The sequence below is a fragment of the Takifugu flavidus genome, chromosome 1, assembly GCF_003711565.1.
Source record: "Takifugu flavidus isolate HTHZ2018 chromosome 1, ASM371156v2, whole genome shotgun sequence".
NCBI classification, from domain to species: Eukaryota; Metazoa; Chordata; class Actinopteri; order Tetraodontiformes; family Tetraodontidae; genus Takifugu; species Takifugu flavidus.
In genome coordinates, this window is record NC_079520.1 from 5,616,913 (window position 1) to 5,633,678 (window position 16,766).

General features: G+C 44.6%; 1 protein-coding gene across 5 annotated transcripts in view; it reads left to right on the plus strand.

Annotated features, from left to right (window-relative positions):
• The window catches only part of lrp1bb (low density lipoprotein receptor-related protein 1Bb), a 160,113-nt gene that overhangs the window by 90,165 nt on the left and 53,182 nt on the right, over positions 1 to 16,766 (plus strand). For all 5 annotated transcript variants that reach the window (XM_057036399.1, XM_057036371.1, XM_057036383.1 and 2 more), the window contains 11 exons: positions 333 to 533; positions 2,842 to 3,087; positions 4,732 to 4,929; positions 5,411 to 5,615; positions 8,218 to 8,382; positions 8,648 to 8,892; positions 10,614 to 10,745; positions 10,832 to 11,059; positions 11,377 to 11,551; positions 11,854 to 11,948; positions 14,303 to 14,452. In XM_057036399.1, the coding sequence (XP_056892379.1) occupies positions 333 to 533; positions 2,842 to 3,087; positions 4,732 to 4,929; positions 5,411 to 5,615; positions 8,218 to 8,382; positions 8,648 to 8,892; positions 10,614 to 10,745; positions 10,832 to 11,059; positions 11,377 to 11,551; positions 11,854 to 11,948; positions 14,303 to 14,452 (2,040 nt within the window). The remainder of the gene's footprint in view (positions 1 to 332; positions 534 to 2,841; positions 3,088 to 4,731; positions 4,930 to 5,410; positions 5,616 to 8,217; positions 8,383 to 8,647; positions 8,893 to 10,613; positions 10,746 to 10,831; positions 11,060 to 11,376; positions 11,552 to 11,853; positions 11,949 to 14,302; positions 14,453 to 16,766) is intronic.

A 16,766-nucleotide genomic window follows, 5' to 3' on the forward strand; every position in this document is an offset into this window, starting at 1 on the left:
GTAAAAAAAGCATTTTAGTCTTCAGTTCTTTAGAAATCCTGTTTCATAAACCCATTAAACGTGCTTCTATGACACCCACTCCCTGATAAACCCTCATGTTTTTATGTCAATGTTAGGGCCTCTCCTATAGTTAGACAAACACTTCAAACAAGCTGCAGTTTTACCTGCTTTTACGGTGCATTATGACCATTTCATTTCTAAATCTAAGATTAACATTGAAATCCATATAAGTTAAATGCAACACTGCGTAACCATGAGACGGGGAACCTTTTCTTCTTTTAAAGTAAAATCTCTTTTGATGCCACTCTGACTCGACGCTCCGCTCTCCACAGGCAAGTGCATCACCAAGAGCTGGGTGTGCGACGGCGACATTGACTGCGAGGACCGCTCCGATGAAGAGTCCTGCGAAACTGCCGTCTGCAAGCCGCCCAAGTACCCTTGTGCCAACGACACTTCTGTGTGCCTCACCCCCGACAAGATCTGCAACGGCAAAGTGGACTGCGCGGACCGCTCGGACGAGGGACCCATCTGTGGTAACGCTGGCTGCTTCTCGTTTGCCCATTCATCGTTTTGTGACCCACTTAGAAAAGCAGCTCGCCGGCACGTGAGAGCGCACGTCAGTGATGTTGCCGCCCACCTACGCAACATTTATTTATTCTATTTTTTTCCAAGATTGCTCACGGATCATTGTTCAGCGGTAGCGTCAACATCAGCCCCTCTTGTGTGACTTCGGCCACGTCTAAAAGTGCTGTCGGAATTTTTCTATCCTCCTTTTTCTTTTGCTTTGTAAAAAACTCAGACTTAAGTCGACAAATGTCTGTGGGCAGATTATCTGAGTCTCTCCCCTGTGACTTGAACGAGCACAATATGTTCAGTTTTTATATTTGAGTTTCCGTAGTTTTACATGTGGAACTCGACATCGTGTTCCATCTTTAGTGTTCAGCTGCACAATCACAGTCTCTGGGATTGTATTCTAGCCAAATACAATGCTCAAAAGAGCCTGGCGGACCGGCAGGTACGGTTCTAGGGCATCAAAGTAATATGAATTGACACTATAGGAAAGAGAATGCTGTTAATGTTGATTAAAAATGTTACTGCAAAATTCAATGGTCCAGAAGTGCTTCTCATCCAAAGGAACTTTTTATAGCCACGCTACAAGCCTGTGTTTGATTCTTAAAGATGTATTTTGGGTGAAGAAGAACTTTAAAGTTAAGGAACTAAAAGAAAGAAAGTGCCAAAAATAATAACCCCTGGGAAATGTTGAGTTGATGCAACTGACAGTTCATAACATGGAGTGAAGCGCGTCGTTTGTGAAGCACGTTCTTCTTCTACTATTAAAACCCGGAGCGTTTTAAAAGCAAAACTGAAACATAAAGCTCATCACATCATCGCAGTGCAGATTTTTAGGACATGTAACCTCCAAAGTTTCAGATTTTGCTGGTAAGTATCCTGCCACTGGTCTCCTGTTATGTCCTCGCTTTCCCCATTTAGCAGCTCCAAGGCCAGCGGTGAACCGGTGCGTGTCCTCTCAGAGGCCATAGGGATTGAATATGAGGTATTATTCTGGTGTCCAGATAATGGCAGACGTGAGTGTTTGTCCAACAGCTTTCAGCGGGAAGGAAAGGATCTCCTGCGATTAGCCGCAGCCATCTAATCTCTTAAAGGAAGCAGTGTAAACACGGAGGTTCATTTTTCTTGAGCATCACTACTCGGGCCTGCACGAGTCCTTCAGGACCTCTGAGTATCTGCGGCGTCGGAGCTGGAAAGAATGCTTCTGCCTGCACGTCAACAATTATGTCTTCAAAAGAGGCCCTCAGGGTCTGATCTGCACATGTTCAGCAGGATTTGCAACCATTAGGAGCTATGAGTCCATACTCCATTAGGCTCACAAGTGAGATGTCACAGTGTTGTCCTGGCCCCCTGGTGAAGATGAGCTTAATCACGATGGGGAAAAGGAGAGAGAGTACCGGTATGTTTGGGTCGATATACCGTGTAGATGCAGACCAGAACTTTAGTCCTGGTGCAAGCACAAGGAGGATCTCATCTGGGTTTATTAAATCACCTTATATCTTTTATGTATTTTTGCCCCATCCCCTCTGTCACTGTTGCCCATGTTGCTTTCTATTGTTTTGGAAAGCTTGGAAGCATATTGGAAACACAATGTGCAGCCCTTTACTCCAAAATTTTCAGGGCCTTATTTTCCTGGGAATCTATGGGATTTTGTTTCCACTGCACCTCAAAGTTCTGGAAAATGTAATTCTATTAACGTACGGGCCAGTGCTACATTGGTTGAACCTATTACCATTGCGGTCGTTCAACTTCTTAACAATTTTAGCCATTTTGTCCCCCGACCAGGTGCTTTTCCTGGACTGATCACCATGATGACATCTACTACTAAAATGACGTGATGTCTCATCTGGAGACCGTAACACTGGCACAGGGATCAAATTTAGTTACCTATTAAATATAAAGGAACTAACCTGTATCGATGATTACTGCCATCATACTGGCGCTCCCCATGTCTCCAGCCAGTGCTTATTCTGCCACGCAACATGAAGTTCACTCATATTTATGCCCCGTACCCTACAGTTCTGGGTCTTTTAGTAATTGGTCAGAACATTTTAAAGCTGGTGGGTGCAATTATTTTATGAACACCTGGATTCTCTAGATAATAGTTCCAAGAGGGTTGTAATTGTTGTGACATAGTGGACACAATCCATGTAGCATCGCTTTACAATGTAAAGTGACGCTAAATAAGCACCTATATATCCTGTTTTGGCACATTTGTGTTCCACTGTTTCCGCAACCACCCCTCATGACGTTTCTGGCCTCCCTTCACAGATTTGTGTCTCGTGGCCAGAGGCGGCTGCAGTCACCAGTGTACCGTGGCACCGGGGAAGGGAGTCGTGTGTTTTTGTCCCCCGGGGCTTCACCTGGACTCCAGCAACAAGACCTGTGAGGTGGTGGACTACTGTAGCCGTCACCTAAAGTGCAGCCAGCTGTGTGAGCAGTACAAGACCACTGTGAAATGCTCCTGTTACCCGGGATGGACGCTGGACCCAGACGGAGACAGCTGCCACAGCACAGGTAACGGCGTCCAAGCTGTGGACTTTGGCTGGTGCCTTTGAGCCTGGATCACATTTGTATCTACCAGTAACACAAAAGTGGTTTCTAATTATGAGGAGCTATTGCTTTATTTCTATTGAGAAATATGAGTGTCATTTGATGACTAATGCATGAAATAGCCTATAAACTGCACCAGAATGAGGCAAAAAGCAGCCGAGGGACATGGGGAGGGTGCAACTGCCTGGAAAGTGGAGAGCCGGGCTGAAGAACCGTAATAGGTAGTTATTAGGATGCTGCCTAGTTCACTTACAAATCTGAAGAGGCGTGTGGCTGATGAGTCATGTCTGTTTTCATCTGCGCTGATGCCGACTGAAGGGAGGCATTCTCAAACCAGCAGAGCTTTGCTCAGGTCCGCGGGCCAACGGCTCCCCGCACATCTACTCACATGCAAACAACAGGGTTTTGCCAGCGCGGTGCACATTAGAAACATCAAACACCCAGACACTTTGTCTCATCGTCTGTTTGACAAGGCCACTCCGTGACTGCTTGAAACGGGATGATTGCGCAACCGCACCGCCGGTTTGGCACGTTCCGATTTACGGACCGCGGTCTGATTACTTTCCTCTGTTGTCCCTCAAAGACGGATGGCAGCTGCAGCGCTAATCTTGAATTAACACTGGAAAACGTGCACATTCCTCCCTCGCCATAAATCATATTTTGCAAACAAGCGCATTCGAATTTAGACATTTGATCCAGGAACGCTCAGGAAATATCTGCTCTGCCTCCTTAGCGCATCTCTCCGGTGGTTTATTTGTCACTGAGGCAAGGGCATTTTTTTTAATTAGCTTTATAAGAACAGTTATGTCTCTGTGGTATTTTTTTTCTTCTGGTGTGCAGGAGATAAATTCCACAATACATAATTTTATTTTGCAGATTGTTTGTGGGGTGAATGATTGGTTGTTTTTTCTTTGGGGGGGGGGGGGGTGGCTGGCAGTGGTGGATGACTTGGAAGTGTCACTTTTTTTTTTTTTTGGTTTTCAAAAAAAACCAACATGCATTTATTGATTAGACACAGCCCAACACGGTAGGTGCCAAAGGTGTTTAGCATGCAAACACTGTCGCCAGCTTTAGATTTAAGCTCCTCTCTGACTCTATTAGAGGCAGTTCTCGGAGGACAAGAACAAAAAATGGGATTACTGGGGGGAAAAAAACACAAAACTTAACGAGTGGATATCTTGTACTGGTGATAATCCAGAAGGAACCTGGAAGTAGTCAAAACAAAGGTTTCACTTCTGGTTCTGGTGAGGGGAAAAAAACCCAAATGAAACAGATCAAGGTGAGAAGAAGGGGCTATGTTACCGTTTCCTCTGTGTGTTATTTAAACAGCAGAGGCCAAAATTACACCCGACTGACCTGCAAATATAGATCTTGGCCTCTTAAACGGGATTTAATTTTATATTGAAAGGATTGACGTGAGCAGCACCAGTGTCAAAGGTCACATCACAGAATCCACCTGTCCTCTGGTTGACGATGTCCAGAACTGTGCAGGAGATCACACTTCAGTGAAGACATCATTGAAGCATCGCACAGCCTCGGGAGGGTGTTTTTAAAAAAACAAACAAAAAATACAGTAAAATCTTTGTTGCTGTCTCTTTCTTCATTCAGATCCCTTTGAGGCGTTTATAATTTTCTCAATCCGACACGAGATAAGACGGATAGACCTTCACAAGCGAGACTACAGCCTGCTGGTGCCGGGGCTGAGGAACACCATCGCCCTGGACTTCCACTTTAATCACAGCCTGCTCTACTGGACAGATGTGGTGGAGGATAAGATCTACAGAGGACGGCTCTCAGAGTCCGGTGGTACGCACACACGCCAGCACACAAGCATTTACCACAGGGGATCTCTGAAGGCACTGTGATGCATCGACTGGAAACAGTCATGATTTGCTCATATGTACAAGAGCAGCTCTAATGGATTCCTCTGACGGTATCTGTGGTAACGCCACACATCTATTCTGCTCTCCTCATGTATTCCGGTGTGATACAGTCCCCTGATAAGGTCTCTCCTTAAAAATTGATCTCGGATCTCCCTATGAAAAAATAATACAGCTCCACTGCATGAAATGAAGCTTCAGACCTTCTTTCCTTGCTTTAGCTGAGCCGTAGCAACCACCTTCTGGTAGTAACCACGCAGGACTGTAGAATGAATATAGGCAGGTGTGATAGGCTGTGGGGGAAAACCCTTATTACAGTGCAAGAAGCTTTACTCAGGAGTATTTGTGACCTTTTCTAATGCTCCGGAACAATGTGGAGATTTCTACCATCCATGTCGTTGTTTCAGGGGTGACAGGAATCGAAGTGGTGGTGCAGCACGGGCTGGCCACCCCGGAGGGCCTGGCTGTAGACTGGATCACCGGCAAACTCTACTGGATCGACAGCAATCTGGATCAGATCGAGGTAGCAAAGCTTAATGGAGATATGCGCACCACCTTGATCGCTGGAGGCATGGAGCACCCACGAGCCATCGCTCTTGACCCAGGGCAAGGGTACGTTGTCCCACGTGGAGGCTGCCTCCAGCCATGCGGTCGGTCATGCATCCAGATTATTGGAATGTGGTAAAATTATGGCTGCCTTCCGTTTCTCATTTCCGCATCTTCCTCGGGGTTAGAAGCCCACTGAGCTCCGGCCCAGCAAGCTAGCAGATATTGAGGACATCAGTACCAGTGCTGCGCTCGTGTCTCTTTTAAAATGACCCCCCCCCCCGGCAGCAGTGTCATATTGTCATATTTGTTTATGATATATTCCATACATTACTGTCAACCTTAATGCTTTTCCCCCTTTAAAACTCCTTAAGCAGAACCTTCAAACCAAAAAGCTCCAAATAAAATGTTTTGATTTCTCAAACTTGGTTCTTCATCCCACTGAGACTCGGGGACACATTTATTGATCCGTGGCTTAGTTGCAGTACACTGACTGCACCTCTCCCACTTTTTATGGGGGGGGCGGGCAGCCTCTTTAATATGTCAAACTGCATTATTGGACATTGTCTCACTGGGATATCACTTCCTATTAGCTGCTGATGCTAGACACCGTTGAGGACGTGGCAGCAGGTATTGTTTGGGATTGAGTGACTTGATGGAAAGTTGCCATCAACACTCCATGAAATGAAGCATTGATCTGGCTCTGACTGGTGATTCTGGACATTTGCAATATTATTTTCCTCTAAGGACTCTGATTGAGTTCCCAAAGGCAGCGTGTGTGTGTTGGTACGCAGCACGTGGTTGTGGTTTTATGTCTGCTGATCTGTGTTTTGCTCTCTGGGCTGTTGCTGCTCTGTCAGCTCATTTATTCTTTTTGGTTCTTTTAGTCGTCTCTGTGGTCTGGGTGTTTTTTGTTTTTAATTAAAGTTTGGTGTGCACATTGATGGACGCCACATGCACGTCAGTTCAATTACATTTGCTTAGATAGGGTAGCTGTAAATCCCCAGTAAATAACACAGAGTTTATAAAAGAACATATAAACAATCCTGACACTTTCGACTGTGTAATCTTAAAGGGAAAAAATGTGGACAAATCTTCTTTTGCTTTTTTTTTTGGCCCGTTGCATTTGAATTTATACTCAAGCAGATGTCGCTGGGCCTCCCAGTATACACACGAGAAGAAATGATGACCATTATGTGCGAAAGCCTCTGTTTACAAAGGCAACACTGCGTCATTTAGTTGTGCTTGTGGTTAAATATGATGTAGTTTAATAGGAGAGCTGAACGTTTCCTTCATTTTGCCAACTAAATAAAATACTAAAAGACGTATAAATTCGCTGTGCCGGGCTGATCCGGATTCTATAAACACAAAGTTTATTTATTTATTAATTTTTGGTTTTGTTTTGTTTCTTTCCGGTGGGTGATAACGCCGAGTATCGACACACCTCATGTGGGTACTCATTAGGTAGAAAATTGTGGGCAGAGTAGCATGATGCAGATGAATTATTCTGGGCACGTTAGCCCTCCACTCAACACCATGCCCCTGCAGTCACTCAGGAAAATAGATGTAAAAGTTTTCTAGGGCAACACAATGATGCAGTGGTTAGCAACGGCGGCTTTGAATGAGTTTGCATGTTCTCCGTGTGCCTGCACGCGTTCCCTCCTGGTACAGTGGTTTCCTGCACATTAAGCCGACTGGAGACTCTAAATTGTCCCTAAATGTGATTGAAGGCAATGGACTGGTAAAAAGTCCAGGGTGTAATTCTGCCTCTGGCTCGGGCTCCAGCACCCTTCTGGCCTCCACTGTGAAAGAGTCTTAAATCGTTATGTGCGTTTATCCTTGGAACATTTTACAATTTTCACCAAAATATGTTTTTGGGTGGTTTTTTTGGGGGGTTTTTTGTCGCTGCCTTCCTGAAATTGTGTTTGACACTTGATGTCACAGATGCATAATAGCATCTGTGAGGTCGCTCCTAGTTGTACATTGTGGTCGGTGCGTTTAGGATTAACGCACCACCCCGACATTATTAAAATCAATTTGGCTCTCTAAAGGGATGAGTAATCTGCTCGTGCACCCCTTCCCACAGAATTCTTCCATATTTGGGAGGATGGCTACATTTCATGGCTGCACAGAGTAGGATTTATGTGTGCTTTTGGTGCCTAAAGGCGCATTTCCAGTCCAGGGCAATAATTCTAATCTAATTACTTGAATCCACTTAAAGGAGTGGATCATTGATCAGGAAGGCCTTATCCAGCGAATAACGTTATTGATCGGGACAAGGATACTTCTTTCTAACACTGTTCCGTTGTCGTCACTGTGTGATTTAAGCTCGAATCCTTTTTTTTCCGTCATTACATCAGCTTCTGGGTGGGAGAGTGGGACACAGGTGTTTGCAGGGTTGTTGTCCTCCTGTCATTGGACACATCGTTTAGAATTTATGTCCAGGCATCACTGAACTGTCCTAATAAAGCAAGTGGCCCAACGTTGGTCACATCTTCTGGTTGTTATTGTCCATATTTTAATGTGATGTGCATGTAGTTGCTGTATAATACTAAGTAATATAGAACATGGATCCAACAGCCCCTCAATGTGGAGCTCTGAAAAAACAGAAAACGCAGTGTGCAGCAGTTTTTAGTTTTTACTTGAAAAAACCCTTTTCTACTCCAAGGATCCTTTTCTGGACCGACTGGGACGCCACCTTCCCTCGCATTGAGGCTGCATCCATGAGCGGAGTCGGCCGCCACATCGTGTTCAAGGACATGGAGACGGGCGCCTGGCCCAACGGACTCACTCTGGATCATCTGGAAAAGCGGATCGTTTGGACGGATGCACGGTACTGACATTAGGCAGTGGGAAAAGTCAGCGTTCCACGCTGGAAGATTCCAGGCTACATGACTCCACTGAAGCTTTAAATAATGGAGGGCATCAAATATTCAGAGATCTTTGTTCAGTGACCATATTTAGATTTAAGTGAGTCATGAACAATTGAACAGTGGACCGACGCCCGACGCTTTGATTTTTCTACCTTCCCCTTTTGCCTCTCGATGACGTTTAAACTTCGATTTCAGCCCTTTTTCTTTGTGATCTCTTTTCAACAGCTCTGACGCCATTTTCTCTGCACTCTACGATGGGAGCGGGGTCATCGAAATCCTCCGGGGCCATGAATACCTCTCCCATCCTTTTGCCGTTTCTCTCTATGGGGGCAACGTGTACTGGACCGACTGGAGGACCAATACTTTAGCCAGAGCCAATAAATGGACCGGGCAGAATGTGACTGTTATCCAGAAGACAAGCGCGCAGCCATTCGACTTGCAGATTTTCCACCCCAGCAGACAGCCTCAAGGTAGCTCCATACATAGATATATGACACTAAATAACATGCACAGCAACAATAATGTCAAAACCTGTTTGAAAATGTTTGCAGGTTGAATAGTTGTGTTAAAACTATATTTTAAATGTCAACTTCTCAAACCTGTGGCATAAAATCTTCCTCGTTTTAATCGATTTGAGATTGATTGCCATTAATTTGATTGAGTTTTCACTTAGCAGGCGACCGACAGGAGCTGCATTAAGTGTTTTCAGAACACGTGTCAGAACATTTACCCCATCATGACACCTTCTCCCCTTCTCTAGTTTAAATTCCAACCAGAGAGGCGTCCCATCACTTATGAGCGTGAAAGTGTGGTCTGCTGAAAACACTGTGGAAAAAAAGGATTCTGATTCTTACGCTTCATTAGCTTTGTTTCTCGACCTGTCGCAGTGAAATTTTGGGGGTTCCGTTGCCAAGAGTCGGACTGTAGAAGCCCCCAGTGTTGATGCGGTCTGACGGAAGGCCTGCATATGTGAGCCAATCTTTATTTGATATGCAGATCAGCCTGCCAAGCTGCAATTAATGGACCCAAATCTGTTTGCAGTTGGCCTCACTGCATATTTTTCCTCAGAATTATATTGTTTGAAATTGTTTTTTGATTGATCGCAAAAGCAGAAGCAGCTCCCAAATTGTGAGTGCGGATTATGAAATATTTGGGCCATTTGTGTCAAGCCCACCTGGTAGATGGATGGGACCCTTTCCCCCCTGATTTCTGAAACATTTCAATAGGCATTATTACGGCCGTAACCAGGCTTGAATCCATTCTCTACCGTTCCTTCGGGTTCTTTTGTCTGCTTTCACCCTGCTTATATTTTTTCTTCTGCTGATTGTAGAAAAACATGAGAAGCAGAGTCGTTGTCCCCCAACAGTAGAGAAAATCTCCATAATGGTGTTGAAGAAAGATAGAAAGTCTTTTTATCCAAATGCAGAGAGGAACCACGGCACATTAACGGAAATCAAATACGTGGAAGTGAAATGAAGTAATTATTTTAAGGCCGTAGAGCACGCATCTCTCATTTAAGAGCAAATAGATACTTTGGCTCCGTTCTTCCTCGTCCCAGACCGTTTGTGGTATTTGTGGATCAGTGGATTTCTGGTGTGTGGCGGACAGATTCTGGGAATTGATCCTTGAATAAGCTTATTTGGCATGAATCATCCAGAGTAGATGGAAATCCGAGTGGATGGATGACAAATGAAATGTCATCTCATCCTGACAGGAAACGGCTGAAAAATTTGGCCACTCTTCAGGTTTGCGGAAGTGATTTATTCAGAAGAGGAGGAACCAGAGACGTTCTGTAAATGTTGAGCTCGCAGAGGATCACTGTTAGTTAAAAGTTAATGAAATTCAGAATTTTGCCTTTCTGCACCAACGGCTGCTGACAGATTACCGTCTTAAAGTGGATCTACTGCATCTGGAGAGTGACAGGATAACTGAAACGCTGTCGCCTGTAAATACAGACAAATGTGTGAACAGGTCTTTTTTTAAAATGCACTAACCTTTAATTTAATTAACCAGCAGCAGCAGCAGAACCCAAAGTTCTGTCAATTTCAGCCCACAGTTAGTAAATATGTGCCTGTATTTTCTTGTCACTTTTAAACTATTGGTATCAAAAGTAAAGCACGTCGTGTCAGCTGAGGCTTTCACACCATTTCCCAGCTTTTCTTCCTCCACCTTGTTCTCCTCCTCCCCTCAGCCTCAAACCCATGTGAGACGAATGATGGACGTGGTCCCTGCTCGCATCTGTGTCTCATTAATTACAACCGCACTGCGTCCTGCACCTGTCCACACCTCATGAAGCTCTCTCCCAACAAGCAGTCGTGCTTCGGTAGGCCACAAACCACGTCCTTGCCTTCTTTTCTCGCCCGAAACACGTAAACAGCACATAAACGGCCGCCCTTTCGCCCTCGGCAGCGGTGAAAAGGTTCCTCCTGTACGTGCGGCGCTCTGAAATCCGCGGCGTGGACATAGACGACCCGTACATGAACATCATGACGGCTCTCACCGTGCCAGACATCGATGATGTGACGGTGGTGGACTACGACGCCACGGAGGAGAGGATCTACTGGGCCGACATCAAAACTCAAACCATCAAACGGGCCTTCATCAACGGCACCCAGTTGGAGACCATCATTTCTGCAGGTAAGTGCTCTCCAGGCTCTATAGTTCCACCACGTCAGGGACCGCAGCGTGCTATTGATGTGTGCATCAAGCTATAATGACGGGGGAGGAGAGCAGAGACACAGGTGTTGATTCATGGATTCAAACAGAACCAATGATGGGGAATCGCAGCATATCTGTGCTTTAGCGCACAGTCATGTGTTCTAGTTCTTGATTACATTTAGCTGCAGAAGGTAATAAACGAGCCACAGCGAGACTTCTCACTAAAATCTGGATTCTTCCATCTACTTTTTCCATTTCCTCTCCCCTCCCCCCTCGTTTCTCGCCCTGTCTGGCAGATATCGTGAACTGCCGCAGTCTGGCTTTAGACTGGCTTTCCAGGAACTTATACTGGCTCAGCTCGGAAAATGACGAGTCGCAGATCAATGTGGCTCGCTTTGATGGGTCCCTGAAGACCTCCATCATCCACGGCATTGATAAGCCAAGGTGTCTTGTAGTGCACCCCGCCCGGGGGTAAGTAGATTACAGCAGTCCGTGCACTTCCTCGTCACCTTCAGCGCGCAGCAGAATGCAGAGCACATGACTCGATAAAGATTATTACTAAACAAAATGAGGGAGCAGTGCTGGGTTTTGTGTATTGTGTATCGACGTGCCAGTAACGTGACATTTAAAAGGATCATTCCACGGTTGGTTACACCTTGAAACAACCTCCCGACGTGCCTTTTACATGGAATAAGGCCTTTATCGCCGTTGCTTTATTGCCTGTGATTTCAACTGTGGCGGCGTGGTTATTTATGTCACATGTCACTGCGCAGGAAAATCTACTGGACAGATGGCAACACCATTAACATGGCCAGCATGGACGGGAGCAACAGCAAAGTCCTCCACCAGAACCAGCGGGATCCCGTAGGTCAGTATGAGAGCTCCGGGCCGCATGCTGATGGAGAACTCCTCGTTAGCTGCGTATCAGATGCGGCATGTTCCATATTAGATGCTGTGCTGCGGTGGTCGCTCCCTAAAAGAACATTTGTTTTCATCTGTGTGTGGTCGCGACCCTCTGCAGCAGCTGACGAAGTCATTTGGATGCGAACAAAGAGGAACTTTATGTTCTTGGTTTTTATGGTGTTTTTATCAACGCCACCAGATTTCAGTGCTGCAGACAGACTTCCAAAACTCATAGATGACTTTCAACTTATTTCCTGGGATTATTTGTGAGGTAATGTGGCCCAAAGCCCCCCCCCCCGCCCCCCCCAGGTGATGTGCAGCCTGTCTGTCATGTATGAATGGATGGTCCCGCCTGCTGTAATCATGTAATCCTTTCATCTAAAGATACACTTCTGCAGGTAAAAGCATTCACTATTTTCATCTGCAGAATTGGTGCTTTCTAATGTTAATGGTTTTACTCTGTCCTGCTGGTTAAACCCGCCGACTGTCCAAGCCATCTTCATAACGTGACGTTTTCATCTCGCAAATCAACTCTACGGCTCTACCCAACGCTCAAAGCCGCCATCCCACTTTAAGCATCGTGTTTTTCATTTTGGAAAAGCCATTCACGGAGTTCTTAACCCTCTTCTTCCTCCTTTTCTTTATTTGACTTCCCTCTTCATCCTCTGCTTCTTCTTCTCCTTGTAGTAGGAAATTTCTAACAAGAGAGTCTTAAAGTATTTGCATCTCTGTTTGTGGAGGAAACATATAGATGTTTTGACACGAGTTTGTTTTTTTAGCTTTATTTACCTTCTGTGTGGAAAACTATCATTTCAGTTGAAACCTTCACAAATATTTTAAAATGACATTTCTTGAAGCAATCCCTTAAAATATGCAAATAGACTCTAAATCTGTTAGCATTGACTCGTGCAGCAGATCACCAATATGCTTGCAAGAAAAAGCCAAGCATCAAAGCAACAACTGATCATCAATCTCAAGTTAAGATAAAAATGAAAAAGTTAGAGAAAAAATAGAGAAAAGAAGAAAATAATAAAAAACAAAAACAAACTAAGCTTCCTTTAATTTTCTCACACACCAAGAGTATGAGCGTCCATACACACTTTTATTGCTAGCTTGGAAACTAAATTTACATTAAAATCATTCAACTTCAAAGGTTTTTCCGTATTGCTCGGCTCTCGATGTGCACGTGAGCATCATATTCACCCATCTATGAGAATCGCATGTGTCAGAGCGGGAAGATCTCGAGGCACAGCTGAAGGTCAGCTCCCCTCTTCATTTTAGCAACACCTCTATCGTCCCCGTTCTACTGTCACACCTCCCTCCATCGGGCCGTATTTCACCGGCTTCAGTTATGATCATGGCTCAGACCTGAGGACGAGCATATATTAATGACATATTGTGGCTGAGAATCTGCCAGGCCTTCCATTCCCCATAAATTAAGTAGTATTTTATGAAAGCCCTTAATGTAAGCCAGGGACTAAAAAGCAGTCTGTCTCTTTTTTTCCATTTATTTTTCATGCCAGCTGGAGCTGCTCAGAACATCCAGTAAACCTATAAAGAACTCCATTATTCCCGACTCCACCGAGTGGAAGGAAGCTGCTATCAAAGTGTTGTAGGACACACAAAACTGTCCTGTTGCCATAGTGACAAAAGAGGACTTATATTTGTGTTGCTTCACGTGTCGTCATCAAAGTCCACGCTTTATTTCATTCACTGCTCACAATTTTCAACACAATGACTCAAACTGACAATTGCACTGATGAGGATTAGTGCTCGATCAAGGTGGACAACTCTAACAACATACTGCCCCCCCCAAAATAAATCCAGGACTCAACAATCAACCCACATAAAGTGGGTGTCACACTCTGAAAAGGGGACTCGACCAAACTCCCCTCACGGCCTGTCAGCTTCTGAAAGCTACAGACTGATTAATGTCGTGGTGGGAGACGCGTCACGGGCTTCACGAAGCTCGAGATCCAAGATAATTAATTGTGTTTTCCATCGTCTGTCTGTGATTTAAATGAAAGATGTGGTAAGTCTATACATCACCTTCCGTCTTGAGCCTTTTTGGCCCAACAAAATGAAAGAGAATTAATAATGAATGGATATTAATCGCGATTACTTTAATGAATCCACAGCAGCGCTGTGATTAATCTGATAATATTTTAATGCGGCGGCCCCGGTTGAATTTAGTGCGTAATGTTTGCAGCGGCGTTGCTCATTTACCCGGTTCTTTGTGCGTATGTAGAAAAGCACAGATGCCCCCCCAACACACTGAGCTCTGACCCCCTCTTCCTCCCTCACTTGTCTTCCTCTCAGGGCTCTCGATAGATTACACTGCCAGCAAACTGTACTGGATAAGCTCGGCCAATGGCACTATCAACAGGTGCAATCTGGACGGCAGCGGACTGGAGGCGCTGGAGACTCTGAAGAGGGACTTAGTCAAAGGCACAGCTCTGGCCGTGATGGGTGAGTGGATCTCAGAGATGGCTGCTGGGGATTAGCTGGAGAGCGTCCAGGGATTACACGTTTAACTAGCTGAGTAGCAGCAGAACGGAGCTATTTAGTCCAGTTGTAGCTCTTCATGGGAGCGGGGGTGGGGGGGGGGGGGGGGGGCATTGGGTAATTAAAACAGTGTAGCAGTGATTGATGATTGATTCAACCCTTTGTAATGAAAATCTAGCCGGATGTTCATTATGTGTTGGTTCTTGCTATCAGTGCTGAATGCGATGAGTCACGTCATCCATCAACCGCTGGATTAATATACAGGGGCCCTGAAATCCAAGTCAACACTTGGTGCGATTAAATCATCATCTAGTTTACATCACTCTGGCATTAAAGTACATACGCTGAATGCCAAGATACCTGCTCATCCTAACTCGGGTTATTGGGGTGATAATCAAGCTTTTTTTTTTAATTTCCTCTGCGTTTCTAGTTGTTTTATGCAGGAATTTTCTCTCTCCACCTGTTTTTTTTGTTGACAGAGGGATGGCAATGAGAGGGAGGTAAACATCATTGGGTTTATTTGCCAAATTTACCCAGACTAACATACAATTAATGGGTTTTTTTAAGGAAAAATAAAATGGAGAGAGTTGTCAGGGTGTTAGTTTACGTCTTTGAAGCATGTTATTAATTGCGGCGGCGCTATTTTCCTGCACGGTGCGCATCTGTCGTGTGTGCACCCAGCATTAATTACACTGTTGGAGGATAACACAGTGGTGGCAGAACAGAATCCCACTGTTTCCTCCAGTTGTTAGAATTCTGCGGCTCCTGTCGGCATCTTCTTTGTTGAATTTTTAGAAAGGATTCTCAGAGCAAGAACACTGACTGAGGAGGGTTTTTTAGCTCCATAATGGCAACTTCATTATTGCAGTTGGGAAAAATGGGCGACACGACTCAAGGCGACGTAGACTAACGGCTCGGTTGGGTACAGCAAAACGGTGATACGCCAGACTCCATCGATCACAATTAATCACGTTTTGTTCCTGATTCCCAACGGTCGAATGAGCAGCTGTAACGTTGCTGGTAACAAATATCTTTGATACAGCTCGAAGTGCATGAATCACAGTTATTAAAGACATGTGAAAAAATAAGGACGTGTCCAACACTTTCAGTTGCTCCTTCAGAAGTGTGTGTTTGTTCCCACAACAGCATTTCCTGTTCCAGAAGGCAGCTTTGCAATTAGCACACATATAATAGTTTGTGTATCTTTTTTGTGTGCTTTTTTAATTCAATTTCAGTTTCTTCACTCGCAGGTTAATTTTTTTAAACTAAAAAAAAGACTTTTGCGAATACTTGCGGAGAAAGTTTGCATCTGCAGCTTTATGAAATAACTAAAAAATACAATGATGTCCTAAGTATGGGATTTATGGTTAGAAAGATGTTTGGGGCAATAAATTGTTCTAAGCAGAAAAATGTTTTTTTTTTGTTTTTTTTTTAGCTTTTAAATGTTCCGTGCAAAATTAGCTGGTCTGTAATTTTCCCGACAAAGGCTTGATAAATTAATTTGTGTAATTGAGTGGAGAATATTAAAAATCAGGTCTGCGGAGCACATTTGGTATCGAGTAATTTAATTTTGATTACCGAGGTGGGTGCTGCCTCTGTCTTCACAATAGCCCAGTAGTTCCACTGTAGGTTAGCCAGAGGAAGCCCCGGAAATCGCTACAATCAGCTGAGCCATTAAAAGAAAACACACACTGGAGTGTTTTAAAACATGTTGACCTGCTGATGTTTCTCTTTGGCTTTTACATTGTGTGCACATAAAGTTTTACAAGCTGGCTGTAAAATGATGTAATGAAGGCAGAGTTAGTGACACCAGGTCGATCCACTCAGGTTCTAGGGCTCCGTGATGATTGGATTGACTCGAGGGAAATGTTAGGGCTTCTGTTTGAAAGGTGTGGGTGATCCATCAGCTGGGAATCAAAGTAGCGGTTGAAGAGGAAATTGAATATGATGTGCCACTAGCGAGCAATCACATCCAGGCAGCAGCCCCTGTGGCTTCAAATTAACAGAGGGAGCAAAGCTAATCTGGGCTAGCATACCCTCCGGGTTAAATGTTCTGTAAACTGCATGTAGACTGTCATCTGCATTTGTGGGAGCTGTGTCTGATTTGCAGAAACAAGCTTAGCATATCCCTGAAGATGGCTTTGGAGATATAAGTCTTCAAAAGTATGAATCAGAAATATTATGTTACCGGAAATATATAGATGCAACTGGTGATTAGAGCTCTTTCTATAGTAATTGTTTACCAAGTAGTCCCTCTGGTCTTTTGTTGCCTTTATTG